The sequence below is a fragment of the Benincasa hispida genome, chromosome 9 (genome assembly GCF_009727055.1).
Source record: "Benincasa hispida cultivar B227 chromosome 9, ASM972705v1, whole genome shotgun sequence".
Taxonomy (NCBI): Eukaryota; Viridiplantae; Streptophyta; class Magnoliopsida; order Cucurbitales; family Cucurbitaceae; genus Benincasa; species Benincasa hispida.
Window position 1 is genome coordinate 14,086,209 of NC_052357.1, and position 15,294 is coordinate 14,101,502.

The 15,294-nt window shown below is 34.9% G+C and overlaps 2 protein-coding genes across 2 annotated transcripts; one reads left to right on the forward strand and one right to left on the reverse strand.

Moving 5' to 3' along the window:
* Positions 1 to 2,180: 2,180 nt before the first annotated feature.
* On the forward strand, positions 2,181 to 4,780 carry LOC120087346 (protein TAB2 homolog, chloroplastic). Its single transcript, XM_039044336.1, has 5 exons — positions 2,181 to 2,821; positions 2,966 to 3,035; positions 3,153 to 3,324; positions 3,466 to 3,609; positions 4,296 to 4,780. Exons 1-5 carry the CDS (start codon positions 2,328 to 2,330, stop codon positions 4,553 to 4,555), a joined length of 1,140 nt encoding a protein of 379 aa, XP_038900264.1. The 5' UTR covers positions 2,181 to 2,327; the 3' UTR covers positions 4,556 to 4,780.
* Positions 4,781 to 5,764: 984 nt separating this feature from the next.
* On the reverse strand, positions 5,765 to 13,421 carry LOC120085718. Its single transcript, XM_039041876.1, has 12 exons — positions 13,166 to 13,421; positions 12,597 to 12,957; positions 11,735 to 11,912; positions 11,612 to 11,661; positions 10,918 to 11,010; positions 10,746 to 10,834; positions 9,742 to 9,820; positions 9,532 to 9,614; positions 8,491 to 8,569; positions 7,651 to 8,392; positions 6,877 to 7,510; positions 5,765 to 6,334 (listed from the first exon to the last, which is right to left on the reverse strand). The coding sequence occupies exons 1-12, from the start codon at positions 13,195 to 13,197 to the stop codon at positions 6,193 to 6,195; spliced, it is 2,562 nt and encodes an 853-aa protein (XP_038897804.1). The 5' UTR covers positions 13,198 to 13,421; the 3' UTR covers positions 5,765 to 6,192.
* Positions 13,422 to 15,294: the final 1,873 nt, after the last annotated feature.

Sequence of the window (15,294 nt, forward strand, 5' to 3'; positions counted from 1 at the left end):
AAATGAAAATAATGGGGTAGCAAGATATAAAGCAAGACTAGTTGCAAAAGTTTTTCACAAAGACCTGGTATTGATTAAGAGAAGGTGTATTCTCCAGTGGTGGATGCAATTACACTAAGATATTTAATTAGTCCAACCGTATATGAAAGTTTGGATATGCATCTTATGGATGTAGTCACAAAATATTTATATGGATCTCTTGATAATGATTTTATATGAGAATCCCAGAAGTATTTAAGATACTTGAAACATATAAATCAAATTTCTGGGAATTGTACTCAATAAAGTTGCAGAGATCGCTATATGGATTGAAACAATCAGGAAGAATGCGACACAATCGCCTGAGTAGATATTTGTTGAAAGAAGGATATCGAAACAATCCAATATGTCCATGTGTTTTTATATTAAATAAAAAATAAAAAAATTCACAATCATGATTTGCTATTATAATTATATATGTATGACTTAAATATAATTGGAACTCTTGAAGAAGTTTCAAAGGCAATTGAATATCTTAAGAAAGAATTTGAAAGGAAATATCTCGAAAAAATAAAATTTTGCTTTGACTTGAAAATTAAGCATTTAGCACATGGGATATTTGTTCATCAGTCAACTTATACAGGAAAAGTTTTGAAAAGATTTTATGTGGACAAAGCACATCCATTTAACATTCCAATGGAAGTTTGTTCACTAGATATGAAGAAAGATATATGTCGATCTCAAGATAATAATAAAAAACTTTTTTGGTCCTGAAGTACTATATTTTAGTGCAATTTGTGCACTTATGTATCTTGTTAATCATAGAAGATCAGATGTTACATTTTCAGTAAATTTATTAGCAAGATATAGTTCTTCTCCAACAAAAGGACATTGAAATAGAATTAAACATATACTCCATTATCTCCGAGGAACAATCAACATGGGTTTATTTTATTCAAATAAATCAAAATTTGATCTAATTGATTATGCAGATTATGGATATTTATCTGATCCACACAAAGCTAGATCTCAATTTTGATGAAGAAATAAAATATAAGTTAAGATATATCATCTAGGTTTCTATATTTTTGTCTCATTTCATTGTAATTTGTGTACTTTAAAATGTTCAAATTTAGTCATTTTACTTCCTACAAATCTTAAATTTCTTCCTAATTATTACAAGTAAATTTTTATCAAAATAATGCTAATAAGTTTTCATGCAAAAAAAAAAAAAAACATATCGAAAAAATTAATAAATATAGGTTACTGATGCTGATGGTATGAACTACCTTTAAAATTTATTAAAGTACACAAACTAAATTTAAACATTTGAAAGTACTAAAACTAAAATGGAATGAGATTCCAAGTATAGGCAAGAGAAACCTAACAAAACTGAAACATCTTAGAGAAGTATTTAGGCACATCTTCGTAGCTAGAGGAAGAGAAAGTAAAAGCTAGATAAAAATGTAGAGAAGTATTTAGGCACATCCTTGTAGTTGCACTTCATTTAGTTATCCAACCACAATTTTCTATGTGACAAAATCTTTTTTTTTTTTTTGAAATATTTTTAAGTTTTTTTTAAATGTGTGGTTGGGTTGGACAGCAAAAAGATGGATGTTGCCCAAGATGCATCCAAATGTGGTTGAAATGGAATTTTGATATGAAATATAATAAAATAGCAATTTTTTAAAATAGTTGTGGTTTGAATTCATATTATTTATATTTATGAATCTCATTTTAATAAATACAAAGAAGGAAAATGAATATCAACTTGAGTATAGTTCAATTGGTTGGAGACATTAGTAATCTATCTAAGAGGTCAGAGGTTCGAATCTCCACTTGATAAAAGTAGAGATTCAAACCTATGATCTTTAGATAGTTTACTAGTCTCTTAATCAATTGAGCTATGCTCAGGTTGACATTTTTTATTTTACATAATTTACAAATTCACAAGTCGTTTGAAGTAATATGTTATAATGTTAAGTGCAATTCAAATAGCTAAAGATAACATAGCTCAGTTGGTTTTGCTATGTGTTAACAATCACAAAGTTTATGGTTCGAATCTCCTTAAGGGCTATCATGCTTAAAAAAAAGTAAAATGCCTTATCTAATAGAAATTTCTAGTAAAACCACCCATCATAGTCCAATAAATTACATGGTTTGTTTTAGAAATTGGCAAATAAAATAGAATTCATATCATTTTGAGGCTTTCTTAAGGTTGAGAATTGAGAGAGCCCAAGAAAACACAAATTTCCAGAAAGGATATTTTGTGGCGGAAAAATAACTAACAAAACTGGCTCTCTGTCTCAACTCACAAAGCTTATCTTTACTGAGAGAGCTCCTCTTCCATGGCGACCTTAAGCTTCAACCCCACCAGAATAAGAACCCTAGGTGGGCTTCATTTTAGCAAGTCCAAACCTAGTTCGTCGCCGTTTTCACAGTCGATCAAAACCGTAAACAGATTCTCAGCCAGTGGACGTATCAATCAGCAACCACTACGTCGTTTTCGATCAAATTCTGTATCGGAAAGCTCGGTTTCGGCGCCGGAAGAAGTGGAATTGAACGAGGATGAGGATGACCCGACCTTGGAGTTGGCCTATTTGGATGCGGCAACCGATCCGGAGAGCATTACGGAGTGGGAGCTGGATTTCTGCTCCAGACCTATTTTGGATATCAGAGGGAAGAAGGTGTGGGAGCTTGTAGCATGTGATAATTCGCTCTCTCTTCAATACACGAAGTATTTTCCTAACAATGTTATTAATAGCATTACTTTGAGAGACGCGATTTCCTCGATTACTGAAGAGTTGGGAGTACCATTACCAGAGAAAATCCGTTTCTTCAGGTACATCTTCTGATTCTTGTGTTTATGCGTCTGAATTTCAAAATATGTCCGAAACTGTGGATAAAATCTCCTATGATTGAGTAGTTTTAGCAAATTGTTGAAGAATGGTGTCTTTATATGATTGAAATGTTGATGGGATTATAGGTCACAGATGCAGACAATCATTACCAAAGCATGTACCGAGCTTGGCATAAAGCCCATTCCTAGTAAAAGGGTTGGTAGTTATGAATTTATAGGTGTTTTCTTCGATTCTGTTTCTTGGTGAAGTTGAATGGATTTAGGTTATGATTAGACGCTTTCTGTGCTGAAGAATTTCCATTGTTCCCACCAGTGTCTTTCCCTGCTTTTGTGGCTGGAAGAGCGCTACGAGACCGTTTATACGCGTCATCCTGGTTTTCAGAAAGGATCTAAACCCCTCCTTGCATTAGATAATCCATTTCCAATGGAACTTCCAGAGAATCTTTTCGGAGAGAAGTGGGCATTTGTTCAATTGCCCTTTTCAGGTATACCAATAGTTTTTCTTCCTTTGCTTGGCATTGACTCTAAACATGGCTGAAAAGTTGCTGCTTTACCTTACAAAGGGATGTTGCTTTGTTGTTCTTATAGTTTCTCCTATAATTACTTGATCTTCCATTAATTTTCAGCTGTTCAAGAGGAGGTCTCAAACTTAAAGGAAACTTTCATGTTTGGTTCCAGTCTTGATCTGGATTTACTGGGGATTGAAATTGATGAGAAGACAATGATCCCAGGGTTGTCTGTTGCAACTTCACGAGCTCAACCATTGGCAGGTATGCCACAGACTTGTGGTGTTCTCAAACACACAAACAAATGATTCACGATAAATTCCTTCATCTCTCTAATTTTAATCTTCCCAGTCTACTAAATTGTTCTTCCCAAAGATTTTATGTGCCCCTACCATTGTAGAATAATATAATTGTTTAAATTACAAGTTTAATCCTTAAATTGTAATGTTGGTGTCAAATAGGTATTTGAAATTGAAAAAAAAGGACATATTCTTTTGTCTAATAGATCCTATAATGTAAAAGTGTCTCAAGAATTTCCAAGTTTTTAATTTTGTATCTAACACATTCAACATTTTAAAATATTGTCAAATTTGTCACACATAAATTATGGATCTTAAACTTTAAATTTTGTGTCTAATAAATTCACAAAATTTTAAAAAGTATCAAGATCAATTATTATTAGACATAAAGTTAAAAATTTAGAGTCTTGAACAATGCAAGATTAAAAGTGTATGGACTTTTACTACATTGATCGATTAGATAAACTTTGATGAAGTTAGGATTGAACTTGTGATTTAACCTAAACAATTCTATAAAGACATGTCATCCATCCCTAAGATTTTGTGATGTAAGAAATTTCACTCTGCTGTTTCATACATGTTCCCCAAACAATACTTTGCAGCATGACGGCTATAAAACAATCTGCCATTTGTTCTCTATATGTTCCACAGCGTGGATGAATGGAATGGAAGTATATTCAGTCGAAGCCGATACATCTCGTGCTTGTTTGATTCTATCTGTCGGGATCGCAACTCGATATGTCTATGCTACCTATAAGAAAACTCCAGTGACAACTGCTGAGGCCGAAGCTTGGGAAGCAGCCAAAAAGGCTTGTGGAGGCTTGCATTTTCTTGCCATACAAGACGACTTGGATTCAGAGGACTGTGTTGGATTCTGGCTTCTACTAGACTTGCCGCCGCCGCCAGTATAATCAATGTAGTTGCATTTTTCCCCCTTTTTTAACAATGTAGGTAGTCGTATAAAGCATGCCAAATCTTGTAACTTTAGTATTTGTTGATTGTACAAACAATTCATATTAAAGGATGTGGTGCCCTTTTGGGAGATGGGACCATTGAGAGTCTTTTTAAGAACACTAAACTCCAACAAAGCTTGAGAAATGAACTCGAAAATGGAATGCATTTTAGACACTGCAAAACTTGCATCTCCCAATCCATTAATTTTGGTAGCTCAGAAGTTACCAATTCCTTCTATGTTATCACTTCTGCATCGAATAAAGGAAAAATGTATATCTCAGACAAAGTATCAAAGTTTATCTTCATAAATCAAGAAAAATTGTCTCATACATCGATAGGATTTTCATTTGGCCTTCATCTTTTCTTCTCTACAATTGAAGCCCTTGACTATTTGTTACCTTCTTTTTGGTGGGTTTTTTCCACTCCATTTTCAAAAAAACGTTTGGTTTTCTCTCCTTTTCTCCTTATCAATTTACTAACATTTCTTTCTCTTTTTCTCCTTATTTACTAATATTTCTTTCAACTATTAGTGTAGGTTTTCGGAGTAATTTTGAAATTATTAAAATCATTTTTCTCGTGTTCAAATCACTCCAAATGTGTCTTTAAACACTCAAATATAATTTAATGTTTAATGTTGAACTTTTAAATGCAATTTTTATGTCATCAAAATTAATTTTAAATGATTAAAAATATGTTTCATAGTGATTCTATAAATAACAAGTGATTTTAATCCAACAATAAATTCAATGGTTTACAACAAACAGGCAGTTGCACAATTAACGGTCAAATCGAATAAGTTTTCCTAAGAAAAATCTCAAGATACTTAAAGGTTTCAAGTCGCATCACATTAAAGGTTTGGGTAAACCCATCATCGAACAAGCAAATAGGATAAATGAGAGTAGACACGAACATGGAAACTATTTCACAAATAAACCTATTCAATCTCAAATTAAGACCCATGGGTTTCAACATGTTATATCATCCCTAATTTTTCAAATTGAACTACGTGACACCAATTTGTTGGGCGAATCAGGCTCTATCACATTCTCTTAATAACAACCCTGGTTGCCCTGCTATGTTGAGAGATAAGCCTATAAGCTTTGCAAATTAACTGATTATATATTTATGTATGTATGTATATGCAAGGGAATTAGGGACAAATCGAATTAGATGTTACAATAGAATGGAACCTTCTCATAGAATGAAAAAAAATAAAAAAATCTCATACTTTCATTGAACAAGAGTCCTATCCAATAGCAACCCAAATGGCCATTTAGGTCGACTGTCCACCATTCCCTATTCTATCACAATGATATCCTAAAAGTAAAACTTTATAATTTTAGCAAAATGAAAGCTTAAAAACACTACCAGGAAACTGATTCGAGGAGACTGCCTACCCAATTCTGCAAAGGGGATAAAGACTCAGCCTCCATGAAATGTTCGAGTTAGAAGTGTCAGCTTCCACACAAGCAACCAGAAAGCCACTGTTTGCTTTCTCCTTCAGGTCCTCGAAAGAATCATCTCCATACACACTGCATATACACTGGAGAAGAACCCCAACATGGTATAATTAGGGGGGATCTGGCTTCAGCCTTCATGATTTCGATCTCTTTTGCTTAAGAGGAACGAGGCGAATTCCTTGCTTGCCAAGTTCCAATGTTTTTTCCCTACCATCGTCGAGGGTGACTGATAATGTTGATGTACCATCGATCATGTCACAAACAACTCCTTTCTGCCTGAACATCATATCAAATGCAATATAGAATATTAGTGATGCACGAGATTTATCTCAATTCTGACCAAGAGTAATGAAGTTAGCTTATAGTTCTTAAAAATGGATGTAGGGACCTTGCCGCACTTTCAACTGCTAAGTATATTGAACAAGTTCTTTCATTCATCTTCCTTTTGTTTATTGCCCTTTTGAGAATGTGGAAGAGAAAGGAAGCAAGAATTGAAGACTAGGAACTCCTAGGGCACAATGATCCCATGTACAAAAATCATAGACAGAGTCATCTCTACTGGCACTGTTGTAGTCATTGGAACGTCTTACAGGAATGAAAATATAACCACGAATAAAATATCTATTTCAAACCAAAATGTGCTTTATAAGCCTAGCAAAGAAATGACTTCTTGATCATTTAAGATGGTAATCATTGGCCAATGCCTACAGATCTCACTAGGCTTTAGTTAGACAATTGTTTTCGAGTGTATAATGTATAAACTCTCTGGCTTTCCAAGTGTATTAGGGAGAGAGGGGAAAAAAAAAAAAAAAACTTACCACGATTTGTCTGATGGGTGTTGGACTTCAACCCTCTTCCCTATTGCATCTTTACCCAATTTTTTGAGAATCCAATTAGCATCCATGATCTCATCCAACAAATTATCTTGATGAGACCGTTTCAAGTCTTCAACTTCATTGAAGGATATTTTCTCCATTAAGGGCGATGGTCTTTTCCTTTTTGACCGCTGGCCTTTGACGAGACTTTTTTCTTCCTCGTGACAAGAAATTTGATTTTCAAGGGGAGGTTTCTTAAATTTGAACTTCAACAAAGGTTTTGAGTCTCTAGGCAAAGACTGTGGTAAAGGTGTCTGTCCATTATCACCATGTCCATCATTGCGTATATGGGATCGACTTTCAAGTTGTTTTCCTGAAGGTACCTTCTCTTCTTTTATCGTAGAAATGTCACTGAAGGAACCAACTGCAGGCGTGCTTCCTTCCATGTTTCTTTTACGAGAAAATACGCGAGGGCCGTCTGGAGGACCAACTTCAGATCCACTAGCAGTATTTCCTCTGCCAAATGCAGAATTTGTGTCAGATGATCCAATTCTAACTTTTCCAAAGCTAGGAAAGCTCTTCTCTGTTTCCCCAGCCTTCAGTCCTGCTGATTGGCTGGAGTTATTCACCTTTTCTCCTGCACATTGAAAGAGATATACAAATTAGATATTGGATAGTAGAATCTAAAAAAAGAGAACACAATCCCGATCCCAACCCTTCCTCTTCAAGGTAAACACACCGCACTACAAGCTTATCAAGTCTTTCTAGAAACCATACCATTAGAGGCAACCAAATCTTGTTCTCTTAGGCAACTTGAAGCATCAGACTTTGGGGAAGTAGCAACATTAATTTTACGTGCACCTAGATTTATTACTAGCTTCTTTCCTTTAGCTGTCTTTGACTTACTGGCATATTTTCCTGAATCTTCTCCAGTATCCAAACCCTGAGCCTTGCTGGCCTTGATTTGAACAACTTTTGAGGTCTTCTCTTCATCACTTACCATTACCTCATCCACGAATTTGTGTTTCAAGACCCCTGGTTGATTAATAGAGCACATCCCCTCATTGTGGCTGAGACTCCCAGCAACGGGAGATGAATATGTGTCCAGTCCTTCATTATTATTTTGGGGTTGCAAACCACCATTCTTCTCATTGCCTTCACCAAAACCAGATTGTTGAACATCATTTCGCCCTTCGAAACTCTGATCTAGTTCAGATCGATTGGCTAAAGGAGCTCCTTTTTCTTTTGCATACTTCTTATTCGATGATTTTTTCCCATAATCCTTACTCTTCTTGGGCACTTTGTCAGCTAACCCCTTCAGAGAGAGTTTTAATGAACGTCCAAACTCATTCTTAACAACCGCAGGACCATTTTCTTCGTCGTCTGAGTAAGGTGAAATGGAAAATATTTCATCTTGTGTGGGTAATCCAGCAGCAGCCCTCAAGTTAACAATTAGATCACGGTCAGCTTCATCCCTTCTTCTCCAAATCTCTTGAACAGCATCCTCAAGATTTTTTACCTACAAAATAAAGTTGTAGGGCCTCGAAAACAATAAATAAAAACCATCTACCTCCTATGAGTGTCTCCACTGGGGAGAGAAGGTTGTGTGTAGAAAACCTGATAACATTCTCCACGACATGCAGTGCATTTGTATTGGAGATTCCCATCTATTTGAAACTGTAGGTATTTTTCATCACTGTAAAAATTTAAACAAACTGAACTTAGCAGGTGCAAAGACAAGTGTAGATCCTCTACTTCAAACCTAAAAGATTGGCATCATTAAGGGGGGAAAGAACAACTGACACAGTTAAAAATTGAGAACAGCAACTTCATCATTAATGTATTTACTAAAAACACATGGAATCGGGAACTCGATAAATTTAATTCAATACTGTGCTGTAATGATTTCACAAGGAAAAGACAGATCGTGTTACTGATCAGTTACAGCTAAAGAGAAATCAAATCATATCGAGAGAACAATTCTAGACTACCTTCACAATGACACCATCCGAACGATAAGGTTATTACAATGTAGCCAAAGGAAAGCAATAGTTGTATGAACCTTACGTACAATCCCTAATTTAACAATAGCAACCACCAGTATAAATAATTAGGCTTATCCATCATTCACGTTTATCAAATTTGGACTGATTATTAGTTGAACGAAACACTGATGTCAGACGTGGAACTAAGATATCAGATAGGATTGGCTCCATATTGTTTCCCACACATTCAGGAGTCAGGCGAGAAGAAATTTTGAAAATAAAATGTCCAAATATAGATCATTTAATCCAAAGAATCAGGAAACTGCTGTCAGATCATTAGTAGCAAACAGTGTTTTTAAATGCCCAAGGCACACTAAGGCACGATGGACCTCTGGCGCCTCGGCGCAAGGTGCACAAAAAGGCACCGGCCCTTTTTTCGTGAGGCGCACTATTGATAAAAATATTACGTTAAAAAGAGAAAGCATGGTTGAAGTGGAAATATGAAGGGGAAAAAAGACCTCAAACAAAAATAAATTTTGCATTTAGGCACTCCATAAAAGGCGCGCGCCTTATTTTGCCAAGGTGAGGAGCCAGACCTGCGCTCTAAGGGCTTTTTAAAACACTGGTGGCAAACAAGGACGTGTACCAAACAAAAGATAATTAAGAGTAAAACCTGATACTATCACAATGGCAGTGTACCCAACGCTGGCAAATGTCACAGCAAACCATCGGAGTAGATTCTGAATCTCTATAAACCTAAAAGAACACACAAGTGAACTCACCATTTTAATTACCCCCACCACAGAAACTGGATTTTCCATACTTTATATGACCACAAGCAACTTAAAATCCCAAAATATAGCGTTTATAAAAATGTTGTTACCTTCAAACACACAGGGCAATAGTTCCCCTTTACAAATAATCTACCACATGCATCACAAAATGTATATCCCAGAAACCACCTGCATTTCAACAGCAAGCATAAGGTGTTTTCTTGTCTTCAACAGTTCAACTCATGGAAATTCAAAAGAAATGGTTTTCATTCCCCGTGCCCATGGAAATAAACTCATGGCATTGCATGGTGCAAATAAATTTGAAGAATAGTAATAATTAATTGTTCTCTGTAAATAATCATGACAAGCTGACAAAAATGCATCATTAGCAGAAATTATCTAATTGATAAACTGCACAAAAAGTATAATTGTCAATTGCAACAAGCAAGCCAAAAAACTTAAGAGATCCTCCTTGAGGGGGAACTTGAGTTTGCAAACTGCATATATAGAAAAACAGATTGGAGTTCACTTACACCACATAAAATTGAGTTTTTAATTCAATATAATAATCACTATAGGCATTGCCACGATGCAGAATATAGAAGGATAGTATTCATACGCTATAATGTAAGTGCAACTCTGAAACTGCATGTCCTGAACATTTGGCATAATTATAAAAGCTCATGGGTCTAGAAGAAATTAAGGGTTAAAAACCATTGAGGTTAGTTCTCTAGGATATTAACAAGCCGTGGGTAGCTTGACTAGCAAATATTTCAAACCTAGACAGTTGTCACCATAATAGACCTAGTGAATACAGAGAGGTGAAAGTGAAGGAAGTGAATAGAGACTGAAGCTAAAAGGGACTTCATTTTACATTACCACTAGACCATCTTCAGCTAATGCGTGACTTCACACATTCCAGATGGTGACTTATAGATTAAAGCATTGAATCTACCATACCAATCAAAAGTAAGAACAATAGAAAATGAGGTGAATGTGACAAAGTAGGGTCTTTTTAATGATAAGAATTGGGAAACTAACACAAGTGATAGTTAAAAGCTCCAATCAAAATAGAAATTATCAGCAAGACCATCCAAGAGAAGAAAATGCATACCTCACACTTTGACCATTTCCTGGAACATTAGACCCACAGCTGTGACACCTTGTATGCTTCGGACACAAATAGGGTCCAGAACTTACATTCTACAATATTCAACCACATGGATCAGCCATAAGAAGGTTACTAGAATGGGATAAAAACCTCAATAACGGGAAAATGTTCCTACCTTGTGAGGAGGATGCTGACAGTAGCAATGATATGCACCATCACATCTTTTGCAGAACATAAATTTATTAGGATCGCCAGTTCTTCTGCATACCTGAGTACACATTGTAAAGAAAAACTTATTTAAATCACATGGCAACGTGCTCCTATTTCATCAACTAAGGACCAATATTACATCTCAGATAGAAGATTCTAGCAAAATACCAAGTTTTTAAATGATGAAAAACAATTCATGTCAATATTAAGCTCAGTACCAAGGGTATAAGACTTGGATAGTAGCATGCCAATATGCAACTAGAAGAATTACTCTCAAGTTCACCAGTCATTTGTTGTATGATACAACGTTCACTATATCATTTAGTGTACCATTATCTATATTTATTAAACCTGCATATAATCCTGTTCATATGAATTATTGAATTCAAACTTAAATTAAGAGAAGTAGTAAGATCAGTGATTTCTGATTCACCCAAGACAGAAATGTAAAAGCTTGAAGTATCACTCCCTCTATTCTGTATAAACCCCATCATAATGCCCATGATTGGAGTTTATTGATAATGGAAAACATCAAGTTTGGTGGTTACAGACCATCAGGCTATTAAATGAAAATGTGTTGCCTTTGAAATGGAAGTAACTAATAATTAGTGACGTTGATGAAGAGATAATATAGAGGAATGCTGCATATTGCTTATTACCTCGCATGCTCTGCAGGAAGGGCAAGTCCAAGAACTCCAGTGAAATAGATCTGCGAACAAGCACATAGCAAGTGTTCAAAATAATTCTCGTCTCAAAAAAATCTTGTGACCAAGTAGCCTTACCCCTGTGTTGAGCCCAGGATTTCAAGCAGCTGCGATGGTATTTTTTCCCACAAGTTTTGCATGAAAGCATCTTCCTTGCTCTCTCGCTAGATTCGTTTTCACCAAAAAAACATATTCTGCACATTACATTCACATTGGATTGCCCCTGCTCTTCCCCTACAACATTACCGGAGGCATCCTGTTCAAGGGGGAAAACCCACTATTATAACTGTACGCTGTTCAAGGGGGAAAACCCACTATTAAAACATATTCTGCACATTACATTCACATTGGATTGCCCCTGCAGCTGACAGGGAACTTCAAAAATATCTTATAAATGGCATTCCATACTGAAAAAGAACCAGAGGGAATTTTGGCACGAGGCAGCCCTGACAGTATAGGTCATTTACTTTTCTAGTAAAAACCAAATGACTATATAATTGCTATCAGCAGCTGCATAATCCCGAGTTAAGTTTTTTGTATTTCTCACTAGCTAAAAGCCAAATGCAAATCTGCGGTTAGTAACTACCGACCAAAAGAAGGAAAGAAAACCTCATCCATCCAGAGCATGTCCAAGTATTCAAAATGACTATAAAAGTTATTAAAGATCTGCCCCCTATAAATTCCAAATAGTACTCGTGGTAATCTAAAATGCACGATCTGCTACATCTTTTTCTAGGGAAAAGGGGTAAATGACTTACCATACGTACTGGCTAATCAGCAAAAATCAAGCTAAATTCAGCATCACAACAATAGAAAAACAAATCCCCATACACAAATTCTACTCAACAATATTTTACAACAAAAACATACTCAACTAACCAACAATACAAAGCCAAATCTCCAACATCATAAATAAAACAATCAAAACTAAAACCCTCACCACTAAATTCCCAGACTCAAACCGCCTGGCATAGTCCTCAGCAGCAATCATAGCAGCAGCAGCCTTACGTTGAAGAGCAATACGCTTTGTCTGAGCCGACATAGCCGCCGCCATCTCATCGACCCCATCAGCTCCACCCAACGCCTCACCAACAACCCCAACAGGCTGCACTGGTGGAGGCGGCGGCGCAACCTTCGGAACCCACACCTGAACTGTCGTTCCCTTTCCATCTCTAACCCTAATTCCCCAAGGATCCTTGAGAAACTCCTCCACCTTAAGCACCCCATCAAGAAACTCATTCTTAGCTCTCCCATTCTGCAAACCTGGAGCAAATCCTAGCGAACAGAAGCAAATCCTTCGACTAAACAACAAAAAACAAAGAACCCCGTGTGAAGTTTCAAAGCGGAAAGACCCCAAAACGAGATGGGTAGTTGAGAGAAAAGAAAGAGAAACGGCAACGAAAGAGAGAACACCCAAAAGAAAGCGAAAGTAAAAGAGAAGTAAAATGGGATTAGAAGAATGAGAAGAAAAATAAAAAAGAGAGAGCAAAAGAGGGGAAGTGTGTATACCATGTAATTGGACAAGCTACGTGAAATGCCATATTTGCGAGAGATTTAGAGATTTTGAATTTTTGATTGTGCGTTAGGGATCTCTTTCTTCTCTCTCTCTCCCTCTAAAATTTTAATCTCATCCAAAATTATATAAAATATATATAAATCGAAAAAAAAATTTGAAATTTTTATAAATATTAGGACCGATGAGGAGAGAGTTTTGAGAATCGAAGACGAAGGGCGGGGCGGGGCAGAGATTTTGAGCGAAGTAAAATTTTTTTCGCTCTGTTTGAAACAAAGACCGTATTTTTATTTTGTCTAAATGCCGTCAATTTATTCTTGGTTTGACGAAAATACCCCTCGCTTCAAGTCAAATTTTCAGAAGTCACCCTACTTGCCTTACCTCTTCACCTTCTCACAATCTCACTCATACATGGCAACATCAATCTTTAGCTTTTCACCAATAGTTTGAACAAAATTTCAATCAAATATATTTTTTAATGTTTTTATAACATTTAGTCGTTAAAAAAATTATAAAATTTTAGATATCTCATATAAATGACCATTGACTTTATAGAATATAAATTGAAGATCTGTATTTTTATATGAAATTAGATCAAATGCAACATAATAACTTTACAATAATTTGATATTAGTAGTATTGTTTTAAAAAAAATTAATGAATTTATTTTTTCTTTTTCAAATTTTAATGTAAAATAGGTAGAGTATTCCATCATATATTTGTTTTTAAATATTGTTTTATCATAAAACCTACGTTTGAGAGTTTGAATTTTAATTTATTTATGTGAAATATATTTCCTATGTATAATATGGGCTGTTTTAGATTTTTTTTTTTTCTTTTTAGTTTATTATCTAGATTAGGAATGATAAAATAAAGAGATTGGATTTTTATGTATTAAGTGTTGTGTTTTTAAATTTCTAGTAGGCTATAGTAATTTTGATGGCTACCTTTTGATTTTCTTTTGCATTTTGGGAAACAAAATATGATACCAAATAATGTGTGTTAATAAGTAGGTAGGTGTTGATGTAAATTCATCTATTTAATCCTCGATATTGTGAATATTGTATTTAATGTTTATCAATTTTTTTATTTGAAGCAATTATCAATATTTATTATTCCCAAAATGGAAGGATCGGATAGTGATATATGTATGAGACCTAGTAATTTTGGGCGAGAAATATACCAAAACACTTGTTATGGACAGCATTTTTCTAAGTAAAACAATATTCACAAAAATATCTGTAGTTTAGCTATTGAAATAGTATGTAATTCAAGTAATGTTGCCTTAAACGGCTTATTATTGACATAATTGTTATAAAATCTAAATACTCAATGACCCGATTTAAGTAAGATAAAATTAACACTGAAGAAAAAAACTGGCAGTTAATAAGTTAGTTATAGTGCATGTTGTTATAATGAAGTTAAATTTATGTCTAAATGAGTCGTAAACAAACTATATGAGATTAGTAGATCCTTGAGAGTTAAGATAGGTCACAAATTGATGAAACTGAGAATCACCTAGTTTTCATTGTTATTTGTGCTTATACGCAGTATTGTTCAATGCAACTTAACACTGAGTATAGGTACATTTACATTTCACGGGCCAACTAAGTAAGATCATAGGTACATTACACACTAAAATCTGATTTAGTGCAACCTAACCATAAAATAAGACAACATATCTACTTATATTGTTTAGTACGACATCAATACTTATTAATTAATGAAAATAAACTACCTACATCTAAAATCTAATTCAAACACTGAAAAATATAAAAGACATGGCATCAAGTGTCATGCAACCATTACACAATGTCAACCCCTACTAATTTGGACCTGACATGGAGACTCCCGATGACATCCCCTCACATTCAACTCCTTCCTATCCTATGTAACACCATCGCCAACTATTCAAATCCTACCAAGTTTCATCTAATGTCTTAAAAATAAATGTTCATATTGTAAAAGAAATTGTAAAGAAACAAAAAGAATAGAATACAAACATATGGGATATACATATATATCGTTTCTTTTTGTTTAAGAAAAGACAAATTAAAAAGAAAATTTTAAAAGCTAATATGAGTAGAGATATCCACAGAGCAGGATGGGGAAGACTTTCTCGTCC